At 48.6% G+C, this 24,111-nt stretch overlaps 1 protein-coding gene across 1 annotated transcript in view; it reads right to left on the minus strand.

The window, feature by feature from the left end:
* Positions 1 to 281: 281 nt before the first annotated feature.
* Positions 282 to 24,111, minus strand: part of LOC115328205 (anionic trypsin-2-like) — a 117,567-nt gene continuing 93,737 nt past the window's right edge. The window contains exons 5-7 of the mRNA XM_042292411.1: positions 11,544 to 11,689; positions 428 to 544; positions 282 to 326 (exon numbers count right to left, since the gene is read on the minus strand). Coding sequence (XP_042148345.1) covers positions 282 to 326; positions 428 to 544; positions 11,544 to 11,689 — 308 coding nt within the window. The remainder of the gene's footprint in view (positions 327 to 427; positions 545 to 11,543; positions 11,690 to 24,111) is intronic.

Here is a 24,111-nt window from a genome sequence, read left to right on the forward strand (position 1 = left end):
ACAGGACCACTCATTTAAACATAAAGTTTGTTGAGAATGTATAAAGAATATTCGGTTGCGATTTAAGAAGTCTCGCCCCTTCATCCTGTTGGTGCGACTACTATTGTATACATCAAAATCGTGGAGCAGGAAGGTTTTCTACCGCGCTTCTCTCATCAAAGTTATATGTCTGCATTTAATATAGGACTTGTTATTATGAAATAAACGTGGGCCACAAAGCGACCACTTGCAACCTTGGACTCAGTACCGCACATGTGACCAACATCGAGCGTTATCACAACCTAGGATTTAGCAAAGTTGCCCTTGAGTTTCTGCTGTTTTTTTTCCTATAAGTAAATATAAAACATTGAAAAAGAAAATTTGAAAGAGTTTAATTCCTCGCGTTTCTCTTCATCACCGATGCCATGTAGGGAAGATATGAGACCACCTTGGTGAACACGGTGGGCATATTTGGAAGCGCGCAGTAGACCGAGTGAGACACCACACCGCCCAGATACCACACCTCTTCGTCAAAGGTGCACTGGAGAGGACCACCGGAGTCGCCCTGGAAAGAAGCAGAAAAACAATTCGGCAAACGTTAATGCACATCTCCCTCATCCCCCTCCTTCGTCTGGATTGCTATAAACGTTTGGAAGTACGGCCTCCCTGCGCTGCCATCTTGCTGCTGGTGCGAGTGGATCGTCTGATAGTGAAGCCTTGGTGAGGCGTACTCATGATTTTCAGACTGTCACCGAAACAACACGTTTTTCATCCACGGTGGCCAGACTAGCTCACGGAGCGCGGCTGCTTGAAAATTCTGTACATGACGTCATCGTTAGTGGGTCCCCTACTACCTACCTCAAGCGGTAAACAGCGCTGCGTGGATCCACTAGTGATTATGTTTTGGGAGGTAAAGGCGGTATGAAGCCAGGAACCATTCTCCGAATGGTGTGTTTAACGCATACCTCGATCTCCGCCCCATGACGTCATCAAAAAGGTGTCTCGTTGTCGCCGGTAGCGATCCTGGCGGTGTCCCCGCAGCATTGCGGTATGTAGCAGACGCCTGTTCGGCTGCAGGTCGTTCTCCAGCGTGGCAGTTCGCGGAGCCTTCGGCAGCCAGAAGCTGGGACGCCGCGACGACAGCGACACTCGCTTTCGGTCGTGCTTTTCGCCTGCATTTCTTGGAGGACAACCAGCCGGGATTGCGACATCCGAGAGCGTGACACTCCAGCTTCGATGACGTCATTTGTTGCCACTTCGGGTCGGGACCATTTCTGATGTATGGGTGGGACGGGACGCTAAACCCACCGGCTGGAGACGCGCCCCGTGGCGCCATAATAAGATGCATTCGCGAGACACCATTTCGTAGGACGTTTTTTGCATCGCGCATGCTTAGAACGTTGCTCGAGGTCCCTTGAGTGCACGGGTACCCATAACTTTGGCATCACTGCCTGCGAGGAATGCCAGAGGATGCATACTTAGGTAGTAATTCAATTACAGCAATCGAATTACCGTAATTTATCTACTTTTTGGTAATTTGTAGTTGTAATTAATTTCTTTCGGCTAAAATGAATTGTAATTGTAATATAATTACTTGCCAGGGTCAGTAAATGCAAAATTTCAGTTACAAATACGATTACTTTTGGAAGACCTCCCGGCTCCGACAGAACCTGTCTGAAAGCCTCAGCGCTTGCACAAGCGGCCTAGCGCTCGGTGACACGCTCGCACACACAGACATGCACGCACACACACGAACAACAAAAGTAGTGTCGCGTTGTTTTTTGTTTTGTTGCTTACGCTGAGGGCTGAGAGACAGTCCTTTTTGGGTTCTACCTCAACGGCGCCGTGTGGAGCCGTCTGCCATACGAGCAGAAAACAATAGCCTAAACACTCCAAATATCGAAAGATAACAAAATTCGAGATTGAGCTTTCAGCTGACGTTCGGAAGTTTTAATATCTATAAAGTTATTTTTCTTCCTTTGCCTGTCTTACGTACCCCTTCCAGTACTGGCTCGTATTTATTTCTTTGTATTATTTTTAAGTTTGTCTTGTGGATATTACTTCGGATATTATTTGCCTAAGTATTTTGGAGACTGACCTCGCACCTGTGAATAGTGACACAGTTGATTCGGGAGCCCCGACTCAGTTCTTTTATGTTTCTGAGCCATTATAATTTAAACTCAATGTAAATAATTGACAATAAAATGAAACATTTGCATGTGAATGTGGTCGTATTAACGCTTGTGGATTGGAGTTTTATATTAATACTATTAAAATAGTGAGATACGACTAATTGTTGCATTTTTGCTTGCTTGGCTTACAGAAGCGTGTCAACCTAATTTTCCTTTAGTGTTTTGACGTCTTCGAGTATATAAATTAATTTACTATTATTTATTGAAAGGTTAAGAACGCAGGACTTCATTACTCCAAACTGTCAGGTTCTATCATTCATTTCACAAAATTCATTAAAAAATACAATACAGCGGTGCTTACGGTATTCCTCCTCAAAGATTGGGGCGAGGAATGCACAGATGCATTGTTTCCTAAGCAACTCGTTTCAAGTTATATGGCCCAAGTTGGGTCGCTCTCATAAATAATAGTAAAGTAATTGCATTACTTTTTAAAAGTAATCTGTCATTGTAATTAACTTAGTTTCACGTAGTAGTAATTGCAATTGTGGTTAAACCACATTTAAAGCAAAGTCAGGCCTCCAGCACGCGTTCGTTGCCTACCATCGTGCTTTGGCTGAGCGCGCAAGCGCGAAGCTTACGAGGCGTTAACGAAAGTGGAAAGCTCGCGCCGGAGGCGGTGCAGCTGAATGAACTCCCTGGCGTTTTTATCTTGACGAAAATAATCCCAGAGAAGGGGAACAAGAGGGACAAAGGACAAACACAAAATCTTGGAACACAGCTAAGTGACTGGTGCTCGACCGAAAAAATCCGCCTGGTTATGGCATTGAACCCGGGGCCTCTTCATTAATGGAGAGGTCCCGAGTTCGATAACCGGACCAGGCGGATTTTTCCGGTCGAGCACCAGTCACCTAGCTGTGTTTGGAGATTTGTGTTTGTCCTTTGTCCCTCTTGTTCCCCTTCTCCAGGGATTATTTTCGTCATTCTTGTCCAGCTCGCTTGCACCTTTGCATTTAATTCCATTATAATTATTTTTACCTTGCCAGCGACTATTAGAGACGTGCGCGATCGAAAGCGTCGCTGTGGTGGGCCGGCCACGACTGACCGAATGCTGACTATGACGTCATCAAAGCATTCCTCATCGACGGAAATAAGAGGAATGCCAGAACTTTAATTTTGACGGTGTTGGCAGCGTTGCTTTGAGAGTGCGATGATTTCGAGCTTCCACCATGCTAATTACAAACGCTATCGAAGTTGCTCTTCGCAGGGTAATGACGTCACGAGAAGGAACAATAGGAGGGAGCCGTCAAAAACAACTCGCCGCTAATGACAGCCCTTAGGTATTAATGGAATACGAAAATATGCCAAAGACAGATTTTGCGTAGAAACACTGAGAAAGAGGAGGAGACGAGAGGGGACGTCAGAACGCCGAGCTATGATTGGAAGGATTAGTGGGTTGACCTAAAGCTAGCTGCCTACGCTTCCACTACACTGGTCGAACGTGTTAGAACGCGGAACGCCGGTGTGCAGCGTTCGCACTTGTCGAACGTATTCGAACGGGTTCGACGAGTGCAGTGGAGTGTTCCCTTCCAATCATTCGAACCAGAGCTCGACGTTCTGACGTTTCAACGCCGATCCCGTATCCTCTTCTCCCCCAATATCTCGGCAGACAGCTTAATTTCTTCTGTGCAGAAACCAGCATGGTGTCTTATTTACAATTTTCGCATAATATGTGCGAGGCCAGCTGTGATCGCTCATTCTATTTGCTTTTGTGTGGTTCCGTATAGACCGATACGCTGATTATCAAAAGACAAAAACCGCATCTCCACGTGGCGAATGATGTTGATTGGGGCGAAGCTTTGGTGGTGCTTGTCTGCGTAGACGCTGAGCCGCTGCATGCCGAGCCTCTCGTTCGTTTTCATCCATGTCACGCTGCGGTCGAATGCTCAAGTGCGTATATAACCGCATTCCATACCACACAATCTCTTTCTGACATGGATGAGAACGAACGAAAGGCTCGGCATGCTGCGGCCACGGTGTAAGATGATGCTCTTTAGGTGAGGACCAGTGTTGCCAACTAAAAAATTTAAAACCCGCAGTCGGAATCCCAAAAACCGCTAAAAAAACCGCTCAATCCAAAACACAGCGCAAAGCGACTTTTTAAACTTTTTTTTTTTTTTTGCTTTAATTCTTGACAAAGGTATAATAACAGTATAGATCATATCAATGCCATCTGAAAGAAAGCTTTCCTTTTGTTTTGACTAGAAATCTGTCACGCCACGCCACAGTTCACCCAGGTGATCCGAAGCCAAAATTGCAGAGTGAGCGCATACGAACATGGCAAGGGACCCTTCAGCAGTGCGTGACTAGTAAGACCCGTTCAAATTGTAGAGTCGTCTGCTACCAGAGGAGAAAGGTGCAGCGGCCGAAACATGCTTCTTCGTTGCAGCGTGCATGACCAAATCCACATTCTTCGCAGATAGTTCCGTTTTGAAGTAGCGGCACCTGGCTCGTCTGCTATTACCTCCAGTAGCCAGTCTTTAAGTTTGGGGTGCTTTCTAAACATTTGAGCGTACTTCACCGCGCCCATTTCACGAAACAGTGACAAAAACGTCAAAGAAAAATTGGAACATTCATGCTGTTCAAACGTGCGCGCACAAAACGGGGAGGCATGTTCTGATATTCGACGTCTTAATGTTTTGATGACGTCACAGCCGTCACTCTCACAAACCAGAACATTACTGAGGGTCAGCGAAGACGACTGTGGCTTATTATCCTTGTCTTTATGGATATGAAAGGTGCATAGTCGACAATAAATCGATATAAAACTTCTATATCTCTAAAAAACCGCCAAGATTACATAAAACCGGCTAAAAATCCCACCGCCCGCAAAACAATAATTTATCCCGCTAAACAAAACAAAAAACCGCTAAATTTAGCGGGAAAACCGCTAAATTGGCAACACTGGTGAGGACAGCGCGCTCCTCGCGCAGTGCAGATAAAGTTTGTTTTTCACTCTCTCTCTTTCTCTCTCTCACCATGGTTTCAAGCGGCGCCGGCGATGACTCGTCGACCCGTGGGCACGGCAAAGACGGCTCGTGCCGCCTCATGCTCCACACGCGCAGAGCTCCAGCGAGGTTGTCGCTCGTGCAGAAAGACCACGGTGCACCGGGGTGTCATGGCAACGAGATAATTTTTTTCGCTCTCACACAGTTTCGCCGTTTGGCCGCCGGCGACACTGTCAGCCGCGGGTACGGTGGCCGCTCAATAATGCAGCCTTTCGGATGCCCGTCGAACGAACGCTATCTGATCCCTCGCGCCGCGCGTTCAGCCCCGCTGTGTCCTTACCTAAACAGTGTATCTTACACCGTGGCTGCGGCTCACCGTCTACGCAGACAAGCACCACCAGAGCTTCGCCCCAAACAACATCATTCACCACGTGGAGATGGTTGTTTTTTTCTTGCCCTACACGAGCACAAGAGCACGTGCTCACGTGCTCGTGAGCACGAGCACCCGACGCCGGACATCGGACGGACACACGGACATGGCTAGCCCCTAAAGGGGTATTCACACGAGGGATAAATCCCGGGGATTTCTCCCCGGCACGCGCATCTTACGACGAAAACGTCAGGCTTTGCGATGTGCAAAAGCCTCGCGTTTTCATCTCGTGATGTGCGCGCGCCGGGGAGAAATCCCCGGGATTTCCCCCTCGTGTGAATACCCCTTAAGGAGCTTCGCCCCTAAAACATGTGGGCTTTTGCTCACACACTGCGAGTATATGGTGCCTGGAACGCGTCTCCGACTAGTGTGTTTACCGCGTCCAAAAAAGTGGTTTCTCGATTTCCGCTTTGTGACGTCACAAAAGTGTCATGCTGTCGCCGGTCGCGATCCTGGCGGTGTTCTAGCAGAGGTGGTGGATGTAGCAGACGTCTGCTCTGCTGCAGGTCGCTCTCTGGTGCGACAGTCCACGGAAGTGTCAGCAGCCAGAAGTTGGGACGCCATGTCGAAAGCGACACTCACGTGCGCTCGTGCTTTTCGCTATCATTCGTATGACCAACCTGCCAGAATCGCCACATCCGACAACATGACACTTCGGTTTCTGTGACGTCATTTGTGGCCACTTCGGGACCACTTTTGATGTGTGGGCAGGATAACACGCGAAACACACCGGCCGGAGACGCGTTCTAGGCACCCTACTGCGCGTGCGCAGAAACACGATTGGCGTGAGGTGAAGCAACTGCACATGCGCCGTGCCGACAACAGCGCCACCGCAGCGTCTTTACGCCAGGACCGCAGTGGGTAAGGCATATGAGTGAGATCTTCTAGGACGAGCCACTCTCTTCCGCTTCATCCGAAGAGGGCAAAGGCTGCGAGCCTGAACATGTAAATTCGAAATGAGCCTACAGATTACGCGTCCTCGTGCGCTTTAACGCCTCCCGTCGGATGTCTCGGGAGTTCTGTGTATACACGATTGCAAGCTGGGCGACTGGCCGCCGCCATGTCTCTGCTCGAGCAGGCACGCCCGTGCGATTACGAGCTTGCCAAAGCTACGTTCACCCGCGCGTTGCACGCGCTTGCACGCATGGGGCACCACTTGTGGCGCCATGCTTGCAATTGCCTATAGTGTTGGGGAATTTTTGTAGAGATACGCTATCGCCAGCAATCCTGCGATAGCGTTCTTTACAACCTGCGCAATAAAACGTAAACCTTGTTTACTTCATAATGTTCTCTTTACACCTTTACCTGCATAAATGTGTGTGGTTAGTGAGAATTTGAAAGTAAACTTTTGGCAGAAATCTGCCTGGTTGGGTAAGAATAATTAGAAGAGGAGGAAGGAACGAAAATAAAAAGGAGCCCAACGTTTCGAAACCTGCTTGGTTTCTTCTTCAGGGGCGACTGTGTGCGCGAGGAGCAAGTGGTCTTCTTTTACGGCGGTGGACGTGATGTTTTCGCGATCGTAATGTGGCTGAGCCCGCTGACGTAAGCCGACGGTAAAGCGCCAAGCGACCGATTGATGTTTTGCGGTGTGGTTTGAATGTGCCATGACTCGACGAAGAGCCTTTGCCGGGAATTGGTCTCAATGCCGAGGATGCGTGTGTCGTCGAAGTCAATGCGGTGGTCATTCGAGTCACTGTAATCCGCAACCGCGCTGCGCTCGTGATCGAATTTTCGCACGTCGGTTTTGTGCTGGCGAAGTCTTTCTTTAAAGTTTTTGGTTTCGCCGATGTATGTGGCAGGGCAATCCGCACAAGGAATCTGGTAAATAACGCCTTGCGCTCTTTCCTTCGGGGGACGATCTTTTGGCCGGGGCATCAGGTGTCCAAGCGTTGACACTGGTTTGTGGGACATCTGGATGCCTTCTTTTGCCAGCACACGCGCGAGCGCTTCGCTGGTTTCCTTTATGTAAGGGACGCAGATGCGCGTGGTTGAGCGGGGATGTGCGATTTCTTGTGTTTCGCCGATTGGTCTTAGGCGTTGATCAGATTTACGTTGACGACGAGCGATTCGCTGAATAAAACTGCGTGTGTAGCCGTTATTTAGCAGGTCGGAGATGCTGGTTTCTTCTTCCTTTTTTCTGTAGTCCTCCGACGAGCAAATAGTCTTCGCTCGGGACAGGAGTGCCTGAACGACCGATGCCTTGTGGCTCGCAGGGTGGTTTGAGTCAAATCGGAGATAGCGCCCAGTGTGTGTCGGTTTTCTGTACACCGTGAATTCCAATTGATCTTTTTGTCTTTTGACCAGCACGTCAAGAAACGGCAGGGCGTCGTTTTTTTCAGTTTCAACGGTGAACTGGATGGCCGGCTCGATGGAGTTGAGGTGTCCCCTGGCAGTCGCCACAACCAGAGCTGCCCTCGAGGGAGACAAGAAGCTGAGCGAACGGACCACTCTTACGGTGGACGAACTGTGCCGCCTGCTGGAGTTCTGCCTGGGGAGCACCTACTTCAGCTTTAAAGGAGAATTCTTCAAGCAGACCAGCGGAACCGCAATGGGCGCATCCATCTCCGTCACCACGGCCAACCTGACAATGGAAGTCATTGAACATCGCGCGCTGGAGTCTCACTGCACGCCCTAAAGTGTTTTTACGGTATGTCGACGATTGCTTCTGCATTATGAAGAAATCAGAAGTGAACAACTTTTTGGCACACCTCAACTCCATCGAGCCGGCCATCCAGTTCACCGTTGAAACTGAAAAGAACGACGCCCTGCCGTTTCTTGACGTGCTGGTCAAAAGACAAAAAGATCAATTGGAATTCAGGGTGTACAGAAAACCGACACACACTGGCCGCTATCTCCGATTTGACTCAAACCACCCTGCGAGCCACAAGGCATCGGTCGTTTAGGCACTCCTGTCCTGAGCGAAGACTATTTGCTCGTCGGAGGACTACAGAAAAAAGGAAGAAGAAACCATCATCTTCGACCTGCTAAATAACGGCTACACACGCAGTTTTATTCAGCGAATCGCTCGTCGTCAACGTAAATCTGATCGACGCCTAAGACCAATCGGCGAAACACAAGAAATCGCACATCCCCGCTCAACCACGCGCATCTGCGTCCCTTACATAAAGGAAACCAGCGAAGCGCTCGCGCGTGTGCTGGCAAAAGAAGGCATCCAGATGTCCCACAAACCAGTGTCAACGCTTGGACACCTGATGCCCCGGCCAAAAAATCGTCCCCCCAAGGAAAGAGCGCAAGGCGTTATTTACCAGATTCCTTGTGCGGATTGCCCTGCCACATACATCGGCGAAACCAAAAACTTTAAAGAAAGACTTCGCCAGCACAAAACCGACGTGCGAAAATTCGATCATGAGCGCAGCGCGGTTGCGGAACACAGTGACTCGAATGACCACCGCATTGACTTCGACGACACACGCATCCTCGACATTGAGACCAATTCCCGGCAAAGGCTCTTCGTCGAGTCATGGCACATTCAAACCACACCGCAAAACATCAATCGGTCGCTTGGCGCTTTACCGTCGGCTTACGTCAGCGGGCTCAGCCATATTACGATCGCGAAAACATCACGTCCACCGCCGTAAAAGAAGACCACTTGCTCCTCGCGCACACAGTCGCCCCTGAAGAAGAAACCAAGCAGGTTTCGAAACGTTGGGCTCCTTTTTATTTTTGGTTGGCGTTCCTTCCTCCTCTTCTAATAGTTAGTGAGAATGGCAATCAAACGTGAAAAAGTTTTTACCGTGGCGGGATAGGTGACCAAAATGTAGTAATGTATACGCCTCGCAAGTGGGCTCATTTTCGTCTTCTGCGCATGAGAAAGGATGTAGCGGTGACGTCAGAACGCCGAGTCCTGATTGGGTGATCGCGACCCCCTATTGAGCGTCGTCTGCTCCTTTGCAACGTCGTCTGCTCGCAACGTCGTCTGTTTCTGTCTTACCTTTCCTGCGACTTTCGGAGCAAACTCGCTGGAGGGCAGACGAAATAACTCGAGCGGTACGTTGTTTTCGTCTAACAACTAGCAGACGCGCATCAAGGAGGGAAGTCAAAGGATTCACTGGCGAGGTGTCCCGGGGCGCCGAGGTTTGTTTGCTTAGTGTCCGCAAGTTCCTTCCCAAATACTTTTTACCTCCATTCGTGTGCGGCGAGACCCCTCACTCGTTAACGGCGCCGGCGGGTTGGCGCAGTTAACGTCGTCTGCTTTACGTCTGCTAGTCAAAGCGATGGCTGCTTCACCTTTCCTGCGCCTGTCGGAGATTCGCCGCTTTTTCACCGGCGAGAGTCACCGTTGCCTCGGGAAACAAGGAGATAACAAGAGGAAGAAATTGACCTCTTAATCTAAAATTGAGGTCAGCGATCAAAGTATAACACGGGAAGGGTTCACAAGGGTCGCGCGGGCATATTCCATTCAGCACGTCAGCCGGTCGTGGGCAGACGGTCGCCGATTCGCGGAGTGCCTGCTAGGCCTAACTGCCCAGCTCGTTTGGTCGCGTTCGGTGGAATCGTCGCCGTTGGAGCTTTTACCCGGTGTCTGTGGATCCAGCGTTCTTGTTCGTCGTGCTCTGTTTCAAGTAATTTTTACTTTTTTTTTTGCTGCTTGAAGTCAGGACGCGTGAGAAGCTGACGTAAAAAAATAAACGTCCGTGGGTCGTCGCGACCGCGACGCTGTCGGCCATGCTGACTTGATCGTAAGAAGTGCGTAAGACAGCTTCGGAGCTGTCGCAGGATTTCGCCGTAACCTGCGCAAAACTTACGAAAATTTCGTTTCGTGAATACGAATTTGTTCTTAAAGGAGCTATGCAACAATTTTTGTACTTTGCGCAAATACCGCTTAAAACGGATCCCTAACGTTAATGACCTATGAAACACGCCTTCGTTCTTCACCCCACGCAATAGTAGTCCCAGAAAAAAATTAAAGAAAAACGAGCAGCGTTCACCCCCTCAACTCGCAGCCAGAACAAGCAACCACGTGATCTGGAGCCGATTATATGCCGCCAGTGTTGATCATAGCCACGCGCTGGGGTTGGCAAAGCGCAGGACACGCGCTGAGTTCCAGACATTGTTATGGCTCGGCTGTTGTCGTCGTTGCAGCGATTGGACACGGGTCGCTACCCGAATGCTTCTCGAGCTAGCAATTATCACGAGCCCAAGTCGAGTGCCCACGCAATGCTCGGGTCCAATCTATGAACCGCATTCAAATATCGTCACTTGGGTGTACTGCGATCCCCGAGTTACGTCATCAAATTTCGCAAAGGAGAGATTGAATGAAACTGATCGCTTTTGTCCTTGAAATTACACCGCAACAAAGGAGTTTCTTGGCCAATGGCGTTGCGTGTGAGTATCCTTGAGTCCCAGGTGTGCCAGTAAGCTCGTGTAGAGTGAAAAACATTCCAATTGAATATCGTTGCACAGCTCCTTTAAGTTTTGTCTTACGCACATTTTTGGCGTAAGATCGTTTCGTGAATCTGGCCTCTGCACTTCCGAAAGTCGCAGGAAACGTAAGACAGACGCAGACGACGTTGCGAGCAGACGACGTTGCAAAGAAGCAGACGACGCTCAGATAGGGGGTCGCGATCAGCCAATCAGGGCTCGGCGTTCTGACGTCACCGCTACCCCCTGCGCAAGGAGCAGACGAACTTGCCCTCCGCATAGGCTCTTTCATAGAAGCAAACTTGGGCGGAACCTTTAATTGTACTACCATAATTGTACTTCCGTACGTTTTAGGGAAACCCAAAACAGATATGCTAATCAACTCGTAATTAAACGTGCGAACTCCGAAGGGAAACAAAACAGGGCATGCTTTTGCACACTCTTAGTAGTATTCACTCTTGGTAGTTTAAATCTTTTTACACTCTTCGTAGTTTTTTTTTGTTTAAAATTAATGCCAGTGGCAGCTTGTAACTGTCTAGGCCATTTCAAACGTCCCATTGCATGGAAGGCTAGATTCTGAATTGGAACCATACGAAAGAGTAACCCGAGACGCACGCTGCACGAAGACTTCTTTCCCGCCTTGTAGCCAGCGCAGAACATTTTGTCCGTGATCTTGTTGTACTTGACGTAGGCCCTGTAGCAGTCCTCGTGATTCCAGACAGGGAGCATCACCTCCATCAGCAGCTCCGAGTGGCGACCCCCTGAGACCACATTTTTTTTTTCAGATTCAGATCTCCGATGGCATCATATGAACACTTCTTTCGTCTAAACAAAGCTGGCTTGACACATTTTGTTTCACGTGTTTTCTGCGAAACATATCTCTGGTCGGTTCCACTAAGCCGCACTCAAGCTGCTCAAACATCGCACAAAAGACGCGGTGTTTTCTCAAAACATGTCTGCAGGCAGTTTTTGTATGTCTAATGTGACAAGAAAGCCACACATAAAAAAAACACAACTCAGACAGGGCCTCCAGATTGTTTTTGTTTGATGTAATGGCAGTGTGACCTCGGTTTTATTGTTCTAGGTTTTCGAATAATTGTTTTTATTTGCTTAATTTCATCTAATAAAAGAAAATATTTTTTTTCTCGCTTAGGTTAAAAGAGATTAAAACGAACACTTATATGCTTTCGCAATGCAAAAACACGATTGTAGCATTAGAACGAAACCTCGCAGTAGGCTCGTATAAATGAAGGACTAAAAGCGGCATCTGTATGTTCGCGCCAGGAGGTTTGTGTGCTCGCCAACGTAATTCTGCGGCATCGGATTATTAGGGTGCATAAAATGCAAAGACGCTTCGTTTTCAAGGACAGCTGAGTCAAGGGGACGTTTTTTTCGATCAATATGCGTGTTATCTGTACGCTGTGCGTACAAATTAAAAATAGCTCGGACAAGCCGCGGGATTCTAGAATCCTCTGGCTCAGTCTCCAACAAGACAAACGAAGACTGAAGAAAATCATTCGTCTAGTTTACCACGACGGCGCTATACTTCAGGAAAGCACTAATTAAATTTAATGGCTCATTTGTTACAAATGGTGTACTTACGACGGTAAGATTGGCAACTAAAACATTTCAATGCTTTAATTTTGTTTTGACTTCGTTAAACATATTTACATGAGTATGTTTCGTGAGTTTATGTATCGCTGTGATTACCTTGTTTGAGGAGGAGGAGGAGGAGGAAAAACTTTATTTGTATGCCAGCAATCGGTGGTACCTTGCCCCGCACAGGGGGTGAGACATTGAGAAGTTTATTATGACAATTGACCCCGGACTAACACCCATGGCCATGAATTCAAACGATTGTTTTTGAACTTGTCTAAAAATATCTCAAATAAAAAAATGAAAGACGTTTACAACTCCCTGTAACGCCGAATTAGAGCGCAGCTCTTGAGGAGGAGGAGAGGGAGGTACGCAGAAGAGGCTATGCTCCTCCTCCTCTCCTGCTCGCCTCCCATTTAGGGAGAAACTTTCCGCTAATTTTATTCGAAAAATTGCCCCACTAAATTTAGCAGGAAAAAAAATCCCCGCTAAATTTAGCGAAAAAATTTACCCGCTAAATTTAGCGGAAAATGTTCCCCGCGGTTACGCCGACGCCGACGGTGGCGGCGACGCCGCTCAAGCTGGAAACGGGCGCCTAAGAGCTGCGCTCTAAAATAGTTTGAATCGGATTGCGGGAGATTTCTCCAACCTGAATGTTTAGCAACCCATACTGCTCGTGCAACGGTCAAACCTCGTGGTGAAAACCGTATTATTATCACACGAGCGAAATATATGAAGCCGTCTCCTAGCTAATTAGAAATAGCGCCAATAAACCTGCAGCGTCACAAGTAAGCAAAAAGAGAAGTAAACAAGCGGGTACGTCTCCGTCCATCTTAAATGATATACCACTACTTTTTGATAACACAAGAAGCGTAGTTCATGGCCGCGATCACCTGCCATCGGTTATTGATGCGTCAAAGAGCGATATTGTTGTTTTGGCTGAAACGTGTCCCACGTTTTGTCCACGAAAATAACATTTTGATAGTGCTATCAGCTATAAATTTTACCACTGTGAAAAAGTAAATAAGCCGGATGGTGGTATCTTAATCGGCAGCAAACGAAACCATGGATCGTTATCACGTGAATATTGCAACTCCGCTGGAACTTGTTTGCGTACGTCTGCAATCTGCCGATGGGCACCCTACGTCCGCTAGGAGCCGCTACCGATCGACAAGTGCTGATTGTTGGGCAAGTTGGTATGGTACGCTCTGTGGTGTCTGTCCTTCCTATGTCCCCGTCTTCAAAGCGCAATCATGTTTTCTAACGCTACCGATCGCCTAAAGCCTTTCGATGTGTTTCCGGTAGCGTCAAATGCGCCAGTGCACGAGGTCTGTGTCTCGAGCGGCCCTTAGAAGAAAATGGCGGCGTAGCACTGAAATGAGCGGCCCTTGGAACCGAATGGTGGCGGAGCACTCGCTCGTGGCACGTGTCTTACGCGTTTCCACGACAATGGATGGCGGTACTTGTAAAAAACGCCTTAATCGGGGGGCTTTACGACCGCCCAGTGAACAGCGCCGCGCGCGGCCACTTTTGAATTAGCGTAGGGAGAGCGGTAGAGTTCAGCCGCCGCTCCCGCTGCTTCCGCGCTTTCGCCAATGTGGTAGCCCAAGCAGGCAGTCGACCTCGCAACATCCACAGGTGTACCACCGCAGACGAGCTGCGACTGCCGAGGTCGCTTCCCGATGAGTACGCGCGACGCCGCCACGAGAGGCGCGCGTATTGGCACTGAGTAAGATCTGCAGCGTGCCCATAGGCAACCTGTAATGTTATTTGGTTTGGCGTTATCTAGCAACTGAAGTAAAAACAAACACTGGCTATGCCTGGAAGTGGCGGCTTCATTGTTTAAATGCGATCTATTACTTAAGGGCATCGCTTAGCCTAGTGTCTGATGCAAGAAATGCTAAGTAGGCCAGGAAGCCGTGGGCGTATTACTTGCCAGTACGGCGGAAGGTGCGGCCCCTGAGGGCCAATCAGAACAACGGAATGAGGCACGCGACTAGCATCGCCGGAGTACGCTTTTGCTGCGAAGAAATTTCAGGCTTTTTTCTGCGTCATGTTCTAACGCAATGTAGGGCATAACGTTCACCTTTTGCCAAGTTACAGCGGGACAGGTATAACCGGCCCTCACCTTGCTGGCGCCGCCTGGCTGTGGCCGGCTGGCTGTAAAAATGTTATTCTATGCGCTTCCTACCGTCTCCCCAATGCCTCCGATAATTTTTTCTCAGATGTACATGATTCTTTAAACACCATTTCTTGAACAAAAAGTAAGGGCGCAAACGAGCTGGTGTACATTGCACATGGTTGAAAAAACCCCGAGACTGCGGGTAAACGACACAACACTAAAAAGTCTCTATTTAGACTAGACTTTTTAGTGTTGTGTCGTTTACCCGCAGTCTCGGGGTTTTTTCAACCATGTACCATTTCTTCGGGTTTCTGCTTTCTCCTATGATTTGGCTAAGTGATTTTACCTCTTATTTATTGGTCTAGGGCATACCCGACTACCTCTCGTAGTTTGTCTGATTATGCTTATTTAATCGGTCTGTTACCAATTTTTCTTTTCACCCACGTGCCACAAGCCCTACTGGAGTAGTAGTAGTAGTAAGCGTTTTATTGGAAAGGAAAACCTGAACAGTTGGCCACTCCTAAAAATGGGGGCGAGTCAGTTCAGGGTTGAGGAATGGGTTAGAGGAGAGACAGATTAAAAGAAAAGAGAGAGAGAGAGAGATAAAAAACAAAGGGAAGGGGTGGATGACTGTCACTTGTTGGCACTCTGCACTTAAGGTCGGATACTTGTGGTTTATAGGCGATCGAATAATTCAGTGTCTTCTAAAAATGTGAGGAGACGTGCGAATGTTTTAGAAGCGGTCCCGGCCGGACCCGGAGGAAAAAGAATTTCCTCTGTAGTGGCATGTGCGACGCCGGCGCACTGCAGGCCGTCGATGAGGGATCTTCTCTCTTTCGTTAACGCCGCGCAGTCCCAGAGGAGGTGGTCGAAGTCCTCAGGAACATTGCAGGTTGGGCAGAGGGGTCGACGGTAGAGTTTATGCGGTGGAGGGCTTTCGCCGTGAAAACACATCCGGTGCGTAGCCTATGCAGCAAGGAGGCGCTGGATCGTTGTAGCTTCGGTGGGACACGTACAGGAGGTTTTCCGCAAGAAACCCGTGGGTCCGGGTGATGAACGATTATATCTTGATGTATAAGTAGTTTAGCTTCGTGTATTTTAGGTATTGTTACCACTGGGACATCAAGGTGATGAGCCGCTGCAGCGAGTTGGTCAGCGGCCTCATTGCCCGAAATGCCAGTGTGCGAAGGCAACCACTGAAAGGTTAATTGCCAGCCCTTTGCTTGTAAGCTTCTCGCTACGTGCGCGACAAATCGAGCGTATTGCGGTGCGTCTTCAAGACGATCTAGCTGTTGCAGCGCCATCTTAGAGTCTGTGAGGATTAACGCTTTGCCACATTGAGGGAGGTTGTTAAGTGAGTCAAGGGCAAGCCAAAGTGCCACAAGTTCGGCAGTTGTCGACGTAGTATAAAAACTTAGCTTCCTGGACTCGGTCATGTTGAGCGCTGAAATACACATGGCAGCAGTAGACGACTTACGGCTATGAAGCACAGAGCCATCGGTGTATACCCGCAGCCAACCAGCGAAGGACGTTTCCATGTGGTCTTCAACAAGGCTCCGGACTACAGGTTGGGCTGTGTTCCGTTTACTTTTGAGAGCGGGAACAGACTCATTGATGTTTAGTGGTGGAACGTATGGTGGTGGAGTCATGTAGATTATGTCTGGGTCACCAACGAGTGCTCTGAATTGCGCTGCCAGTTGTCCGAGGTGCGAGAGTGGACGCTGATGAAAACGCTTTAGGAGTGGACCTGTTGATTGACAAGATGACTGTCTTGCTATGTGCCGAAGTGTCAGCTCCCTGCCGTGATTTTCAACGAGATTGACCCTGGCTTTTACTAACGTTGGGTTTATTTGGGGAGTATCTTGGTAGGCCCAAGCATAAACGAATTGCGACTCGTTGAAGTGTCTCTATAGCCGAGGATTGGGTGCTGCTGGTGCGGACCAGCGGCAAGGCGTATTGTAGACGTGAGAGGATGAGCCCTCTATAGAGCTGCATCATCATGGCCTGGGGTGTTCCCCACCGACTGCCCATAATCATTCTGATGGCGTTGAGATGCCGGGGACACCTTATGATGGTTGTCTTCACCGCGGGGCGCCAGGAGACGCGGTCGTCTAACAGGAACCCCAGATAGGTGTATGTTCGGACTCGTGCCACATCAGACCCGTTGATGGTATAGACCCTGTTGATAGATGATCTGGCCGTCGGATGATATTGAAGAACTGCGGTTTTGGAGGCGGAAAGCGTAAGCCCTAGTCTTGATATTTCGTTTGCTGCTGCTGTTAAGCCTTGCTGGAGCGTTCTCTGCATAATGCTGTATGTGTTAGTAGGAGCTGTAGCCCAAAGGGCTACATCGTCAGCGTAAATTGCCATGTTGATAATCTGCGAATGGCTGTTTATGCGTCGTAAGACGTCTGGGAGAGCTGCCATGACTATATTGAACAGAAATGGGCTTATGACGCTGCCCTGGGGAACGCCTTGAGCAACGTTACGTAGAGAACTGAGCGTTCCGTTTAGGCGAACGCGCATTGTGCGCCCACTTAGGAATGCTCGTATGAATGCCAGCGCCCGGCCAGATACTCCAAACTTAAGAAGTTGAGCAATGATGGTTGTATGAGGAACGGCGTCGAACGCTTTCTTGATGTCAAGAAAGATGGCCGAGGTGGCTTGGCGCATCGCCTTAGCTTGCTCCATATCTGACACGAGGTCGCCAATCGCATCTGTTGTAGATCGATGTCTTCGGAAACCACAGAGCTGGTGAGGTATAGGGCACCAGAGGTCTCAAGTTGCCAGTCAAGGCGTCTCAGAATCATTCGCTCCAGAATCTTTCCGAGGCAGCAAGTGAGGGAGATTGGTCTGTATGAGCTCGTTTCACATGTGGGTTTTCCTGACTTGTGTATTGGAACGACCACAGATGTCAGCCAGGCGGGAGGGAGTACCGACGTTCTCCAGATGTTGTTTAGGTACGCAAGGAGTCCTGGGAGGGCCATAGAGTCAAGGTTCCGCAGTGCTTGAAAAGTAATTCCATCGGGGCCTGGTGCGCTTCGTTTGCGAGAGGTGCAGCGAAGAGCATTTTTAAGCTCCCGCAGCGTGAAATCCGAGTCGCTGGAGGACGAAGGTGGTGAGCGGAGCTGGGGGGAGGTCGTGCTGCCTGTGACAAATCCAGGAGGAGTTATAGGAGCAGAAGTGAATTCATCGGCGAGCAGCTCTGCCGCTTGAGCCACGGTGATGTTCTTGACGATGACAATGCCGAGGGCAGGTGAGCGGGGAATGGCATGCCCAGCTAGGACACGAGCCATGCGCCACGCTCGTCGTCCACCACCAGGAGTATGAAGCGTCTCACACCGCTGTCGCCACTGTCTTCGTTGCAAGCGATTGGTGTGTCTACGGAATACAGCGTCGACCCGCCGGTAGTGTTGAATGTCCTCCTGTCGCGATGTTTTGAGTGCGCGTCGCTGTAGCTGTCGGCGCAAAGCACGGAGCTTGATGTATGTCAGGTCTGGGTTTGGTCGATATATTGGAATGGTTACAGTTCGGGTTGATTTGGAGAAGGCCTGAGCTATTGCTGTCATGTAATCGGCATTGTCAAGAGACATTAGTTGCTCAAAGTACATCCGGTAGTTGTCCCAATTCGTCACCGTGCAAGCCTTGTGTGTGACGGGTGCGCTCGATAGGGAAGTGATCTTTATAGGAATATGATCACTGCCCCAGCTATCGGGTTCCGCTGACCATATTGCGCGTATCGAGTTGGTAGCAAAACTCAGGTCAAGTACACTACGCTCTACTCCTGGGCGTACAAACGTAGCGGTTCCGTCGTTCAAGCAGCGGAGACCAATGGCTGTGGTATATTCTTCCAGTAATCTGCCGCGTGCTGACGTTTGTTTGTCTCCCCAGGTCTCGTTATGGGCGTTAAAATCCCCCAGCAGCAGCGTGGCTGGTGCACACCTAGAGAGTATTGTACCTAATATCGTAGGGTCCCAGGAAACGTTAGGCCGTACGTAGGCTGTGACGATGGTTAGGTTTGAGTTACCTTTGTTGATTGTCACAGCCACGTATTCAGCTCTGTGGTCGCAGAGATCAGAAAGATCCACTTGTACTTGAGGTAAGTTCCGGTGAATGTACAAGGACGCCTTGGGTGCATCTGCTGATGTTAAAGTTGTTCGGGGCGTGCTGTTGTATATGACGTATGGTGATAGTCGGATCTCTCCCAGCTTGATGTTAGTTTCTTGTAGCGCTAACACTTCGACCTGGTGTCTTTGTAAGTGCTGCCTTAAGTCGTTTATTCGTCTCCGGAGACCGTTAACATTCCACTGGATAATTGATGGGATGAGGTTCGTTTTGGAGGGGCACGGAAGTCTATTTCTTGTTACATGTAGTTTTCCGTTGTTTTGGGCTGATTTCTCACCGATGCAGTCTAATGACACCAGGAGGTGATGAGTGGTACAACAATGTCAATTATTGTGATTAAGGATTGTGCAAATTGAGAATGTAGGGAAGCCAGGAAGGTGCGCAGCATTGTGGTAAGTGTGCAAAGCGCATTCCCGAGGGTTTGTGGCTTAGGTGCTGCGTCAGATCTTGAATTCTTGTAGGTAGGTTGTACGCTGGACTTCCTAGTTGGGTTTTGCTTATCTTTCAGAGGACCGGTCATAGTAGCTTCCTCAGCGCTTGAAGATGCTGAAGGCTCTACAGTAGTAACTGGTGTCTTTGGCGTCGTTGTGGCTGGCTGTTTCTTCAAAGATGGGAATTCATTCTCACTGTTTAATGGAATTGTGATCCCTTTGTCTTCATTTGTGCGTTGAGGACGCCTCCGAGGTGTCCAGTACCTTCCTGCGCCGCGGGTTTCTTGGTTGCTGATGATGGCTGACTTTGCTGAAGTGTAGTCCATATTGTTTGAGCTTTTGTAATTTGCAATTTGTTTTTCCACCTTGTAGATTGCACACCTTGGTGACGTGGCGTCATGGCGCTTGCTGCAGTTCGTGCACTTAGGTTGTTCTGCTCCGCACGTGCTGATGTCGTGTTCGCCTCCGCATCGGCTACAGCGCTGCGCTTTAGAGCAGGTACTTGCAATATGCCCGAAGCGGTTACACTTCGGACATTGTCGTGGCTTTTCCAAGTATGGGAAGACTTCATATCGAGTGTGGCCTATATAGACGTGCTCGCATGTCACTCCCGAGGAGAAGGTGAGCTTTACTGCCTCCGAAGTTCCAAGTCTTCTTACTTGAATTACAGGCGCTTTTTCTCGTAAAGATGCGCAAAGTTCAGCGTCTGTGATTTCAGTGGATACGCCGCGAATGACTCCAACGTAAGCAGATGGTGGAGGCGGTTCATACGTCATAACTTGAACCGCACCTAGGCTCTTGAGTCGGAGTAGGGCTTTCGTGGATTCCACATTACGTGTGTCGAGGGCCAGCAGATTGAGACGATAGTTCGGTCTGATCTGTATGATGCCGTCAGGAGCGACGTCCTCCAGTTTCTTTTTCAGAACCAAGGGGTTGAGGTTGGTTACGAGTTTCGTTGGGTCAGTAGGCTTGACAATGACGGTGAGATTTGAAAGTGGTTGACTTATGATGGTTGATTGACTCGAATTAGAGCCATGGCGTCTCTTCTTTGTCATTTGAGTCGTCCATTTGTCTCCATCGTCAGGCTCATCCGTCATAGAAGCATCGTCGTCAGTAATGGCGGGCTCACCAGATTCAACGTCGGCGGACGCTGGCTTCGGTGCTTCATGGATGCTCATATCCGTTGAACCCCGAAGGGTGGAGACGGATCTTTGGAGTGCCGAAGGAAGATGCTCCGAGGAGTTCCGGCCGGTACGTTGGCTGTTGATTATCTAAAATACTACGATCTCTCGGGAGCGATGAGAACGATCGTCCTTCCGCAAGCGTCGTCGTCGTCCGTTAAGCCCTACTGGAATTACTGATACTACAGCGAATGTACCTAGTACTCCACTGACTTCCATCTCGCATCTTCTAAAACTTATCTAGCGGGTATTAGCGATCATGCCACCCTGTACTTCATCCTACATGCTTCAGCGTGTTCTTCAAATACAACTATAGAAAATTGTGTTTTAATGCAATCTTGAAAAAAAAGAAAAAGAAATTGAAAACTTTTATTGCAATACATAGTGAGTTTGCTGGCTTCCTTTATGGTTTTCTGCTCTTCAGAACATTCAATTGAACCTAACTGGAGTATGTTTAAAAATAAACCCTCGAATCGCCTCGTTTGCTCCGTGTAAGAATATTATTTGTAACCATTTGTCTTCCTGGTTTAATGTTGTACTCAACGCCTTTCTTACAAGAAAAACGTCTTTTCTGTACCGCGAGGTCGTCTGGCTTTGGGGCACATTGGGAAGCTTATAAAACAACTGCAGATGCTAATAAATTAGCTATCAAGGCGGCTCAGCTATCAAATATAGCTATAATAAATATAGTTATAATAACTGTCAAATATAGATATAATAGCTATCAAATGTAGCTGTAATAGCTAGAATAATAGCTATGAAAGCTATTAGCTATGCACTTTTTTAATGCAACCCGACATTCTATGTTATCAAAAAGTAAAGTAATTTCGGCAAAAAAAACAATGTTCCACCTCTCACAGGGATAGAGGGGTTAACGTTCCAAAAGAGCAGTGCGCATCTGATTTAAACAATGTTTTGGCTGAGCCGTTTATTAGTGATACTAACTCTGATAATTAATTATATCCAGAGTGTGACCATTTTCACATAGATGCACTTGTTTTTGATTATGACAGAATTTCGTTAAACTGACTAATAATTAGAAAACAAACATCTTCGTTGGGCGTCGATGAAATTACGTCAAAATTTATAAAGTATACAAAACATTTTGTCTCAATTTTTGGATGTCTTGCCAGAATTGGAAAATAAAACAGATGGATCCATTTCACAAATTAGGTGACGAACATAAAGTCTTAGAACATATAATTTACTCTCATCTTGTTAAATGTTAGACTCTTAATTCTTCTTTTTTTCACCTTCACAACATGGTTTTCGGAAATATATGTCCTGCGAAACCCAACTTCTCACTTTCCCCATTCAACTGCTTTCCATTCTTGATCTGGGGTCCCAGGTTGATTGCGTCTTCCTTGATTTTTGTGAAGCATTAAAAAAAGTTGCTTATAAACTTTTTGTTTAATGCGCTAGCGTTAGTGCCTACATGACGACGAAAAGCTGACGGCGTTCATCTGTGGACAGAACAGTGGAAAGAGGAGCGCGCCGCTTGAGAGAGGAGGAGAGCAGTGAAGGACAAAGGCGAGAGGGAGGCGACGTCACGGGGCGGAAGCCAATACGCGCGCGGGAAACCAATGAACAACGAATGCAGCGACAGGCAGCGGAGGCCGCCGCTAAGCGTGCGAGGCGGGCGTACGAGACAGAGGAGCGGAAACAGCGCCTAGCTCGGCTGGCCAAAATTAAAGTCACCGGATCCTGGAAAAGTAGCGCCAAGCTCCCCGTATGGTCGCCATCTCTGTCCGTTAAATGAGCGATTTCTCCTTGACCCTTCGGTTCTTGGTGAGCTAATCTAAACTCGCTGGTGACGGGTAGCTTTATGGAGATGTTTCTTGTATACCGAGATTTCGCTATCCACCTACCGGCGAAACAAGCGTACATATTCCTATCACCACCACATGCCGCGTCGCGGTGCTTGGAGGCACGGAAAAATCATTTGACTTTTTTTTTAAATACTCAAGAAGAACAATTCAACTGTAAGAGATCCGTGGAGATGGGCACGATTGACAAGTTGATTGCATAAACAGTGACAAAGACGCTTATATTGGCGAGGTACGCTTCCAGTACGATGATGCTCCGTTGTGATCTTGGCGCGAATGGTTTAGAACGGCCCACTGGAAGCTTCGAAGATTTGAATGGACAGAGATGGCGATTTCCATGGCAACGTAGACAGATTAGCCAATCGCCTTGCGAAGGTTTGGTTATCTGTATGTTAGTATTTGTTTGTGTCCGGCTAGCAGTTAGGGAAGGCAATAGCTCTACTTTCCAGGCATCCAATGACTTTAGCCAAAATGTGACGCAAGAAGCGGCAAGCCGACGCGGGGCTGCGTGCGACAGAACCTGGGCCGAAGCGGGCTCGGCAAGCCCGCTTCGCCGGAAAAATGTTAAAGGAAGATCTATTGGTGGATCTTTAGGGAATGCGTTAGCATGACCCTTGGGAAAAGCTAACACTAACCCCGAAACGTTTCGTGCAAGTTCGTTTGCTTCTGGCGAATTTTAGGCGTTTGTTTACTCGTTTAACGCGTCGCACGTGCTCTTGTTTCCCCCTGACCCATCGTGCCCGGACCTCAACAAATGGCGGCACGAGCTGAGCTGCCTCGGTTTTATAGCCTCGCCATCGCGCTTTCCCTGTGCGTTCTTATGTTACGTCTTTGGCGTTTCTACGCGCCAAAGACGAACACTCGCTGGTCATAGGAGGCATTCACACGTCGTCAGCTAAAGAAAGCTATCGTGCGCAATGAACAACAGTTTTGACGATGGAAAAGAAATCAGGGGAACGCTCGCTGTCATCACGCGCTTATTCGCAAAACACGCAGGAAGGGGTTTCTTTCTTTCTTTTTCCAAAACTCGTAATTGTTTGTTTTGCACGACAAACTCAGCCTTATCCACTTTCTCGATATTTCGCCAAATCCACTTCCGTCTGCTATATTGCGACTTGCAAGACCGAGAAGGAACGCTTCACCGTACTTTGAAAATATTTGAGGTTACTCTTATTCCGTGTGTAAAAGATAAGGGGGCAACGTGTTTATGCCGGGTCAGTTTCGCCCTATCTCACTCCCGAACATTCTAGGTCGAATATTTGAGGTACCAAATGTAGTAGCATAGCCTCCTCTATACTAACAAAGCCTGGCAGATCGCCACGAAACGCGGCCGCCGAAATTGAAAATGTAGAGCGGCAGACAACGGATGAGAGGAGAGCCACGTAACGGGCACCCCGCTGCGGCGAGGCGCCGAAACACTCTTTTCCCGAGTGATGGAACGTTCGCTCGTGCTCCTCGCGCTACTTCTTCTTTTCTCGTGGGGTTTGAAAACCACGTTTCGGGTCGTCACCGCTGCAAAAGCTGTGCGCTGACGACCGGGTTCCCCTAGAGTTCCTGTAGAGCTACCTACGGTAGGGAGCCTATACAGGAACTCTAAGTTCCCCGAGAAATGCACTCTGCAACCAGATCCTCGCGCTCCAAATCTGTGACCGGGCACTATGGCTCCGTCGTCGAACTGCCAGGTTTGTAAGTATAGAGGAAGCTATGGTAGTAAATAAGAAGTCGAGCGTGACCTTGCGGCTCATTCTCTCTCACAGTCTCGCTTAAGTCGCCTGCCATGTGGACGCTGCGACGCCCGCTTCTGCTTTTCCGACGCTCATTCTCTTTTTTGTTTCTGGCACAAGTTCGCTGATTATACCTTTATTGTCAGTTTTACGCTCGTCAATCCGTTTCTATCCGCGA

This window comes from Ixodes scapularis, unplaced genomic scaffold (genome assembly GCF_016920785.2).
Source record: "Ixodes scapularis isolate PalLabHiFi unplaced genomic scaffold, ASM1692078v2 PGA_scaffold0__279_contigs__length_252992795, whole genome shotgun sequence".
In the NCBI taxonomy this organism is placed as follows: Eukaryota; Metazoa; Arthropoda; class Arachnida; order Ixodida; family Ixodidae; genus Ixodes; species Ixodes scapularis.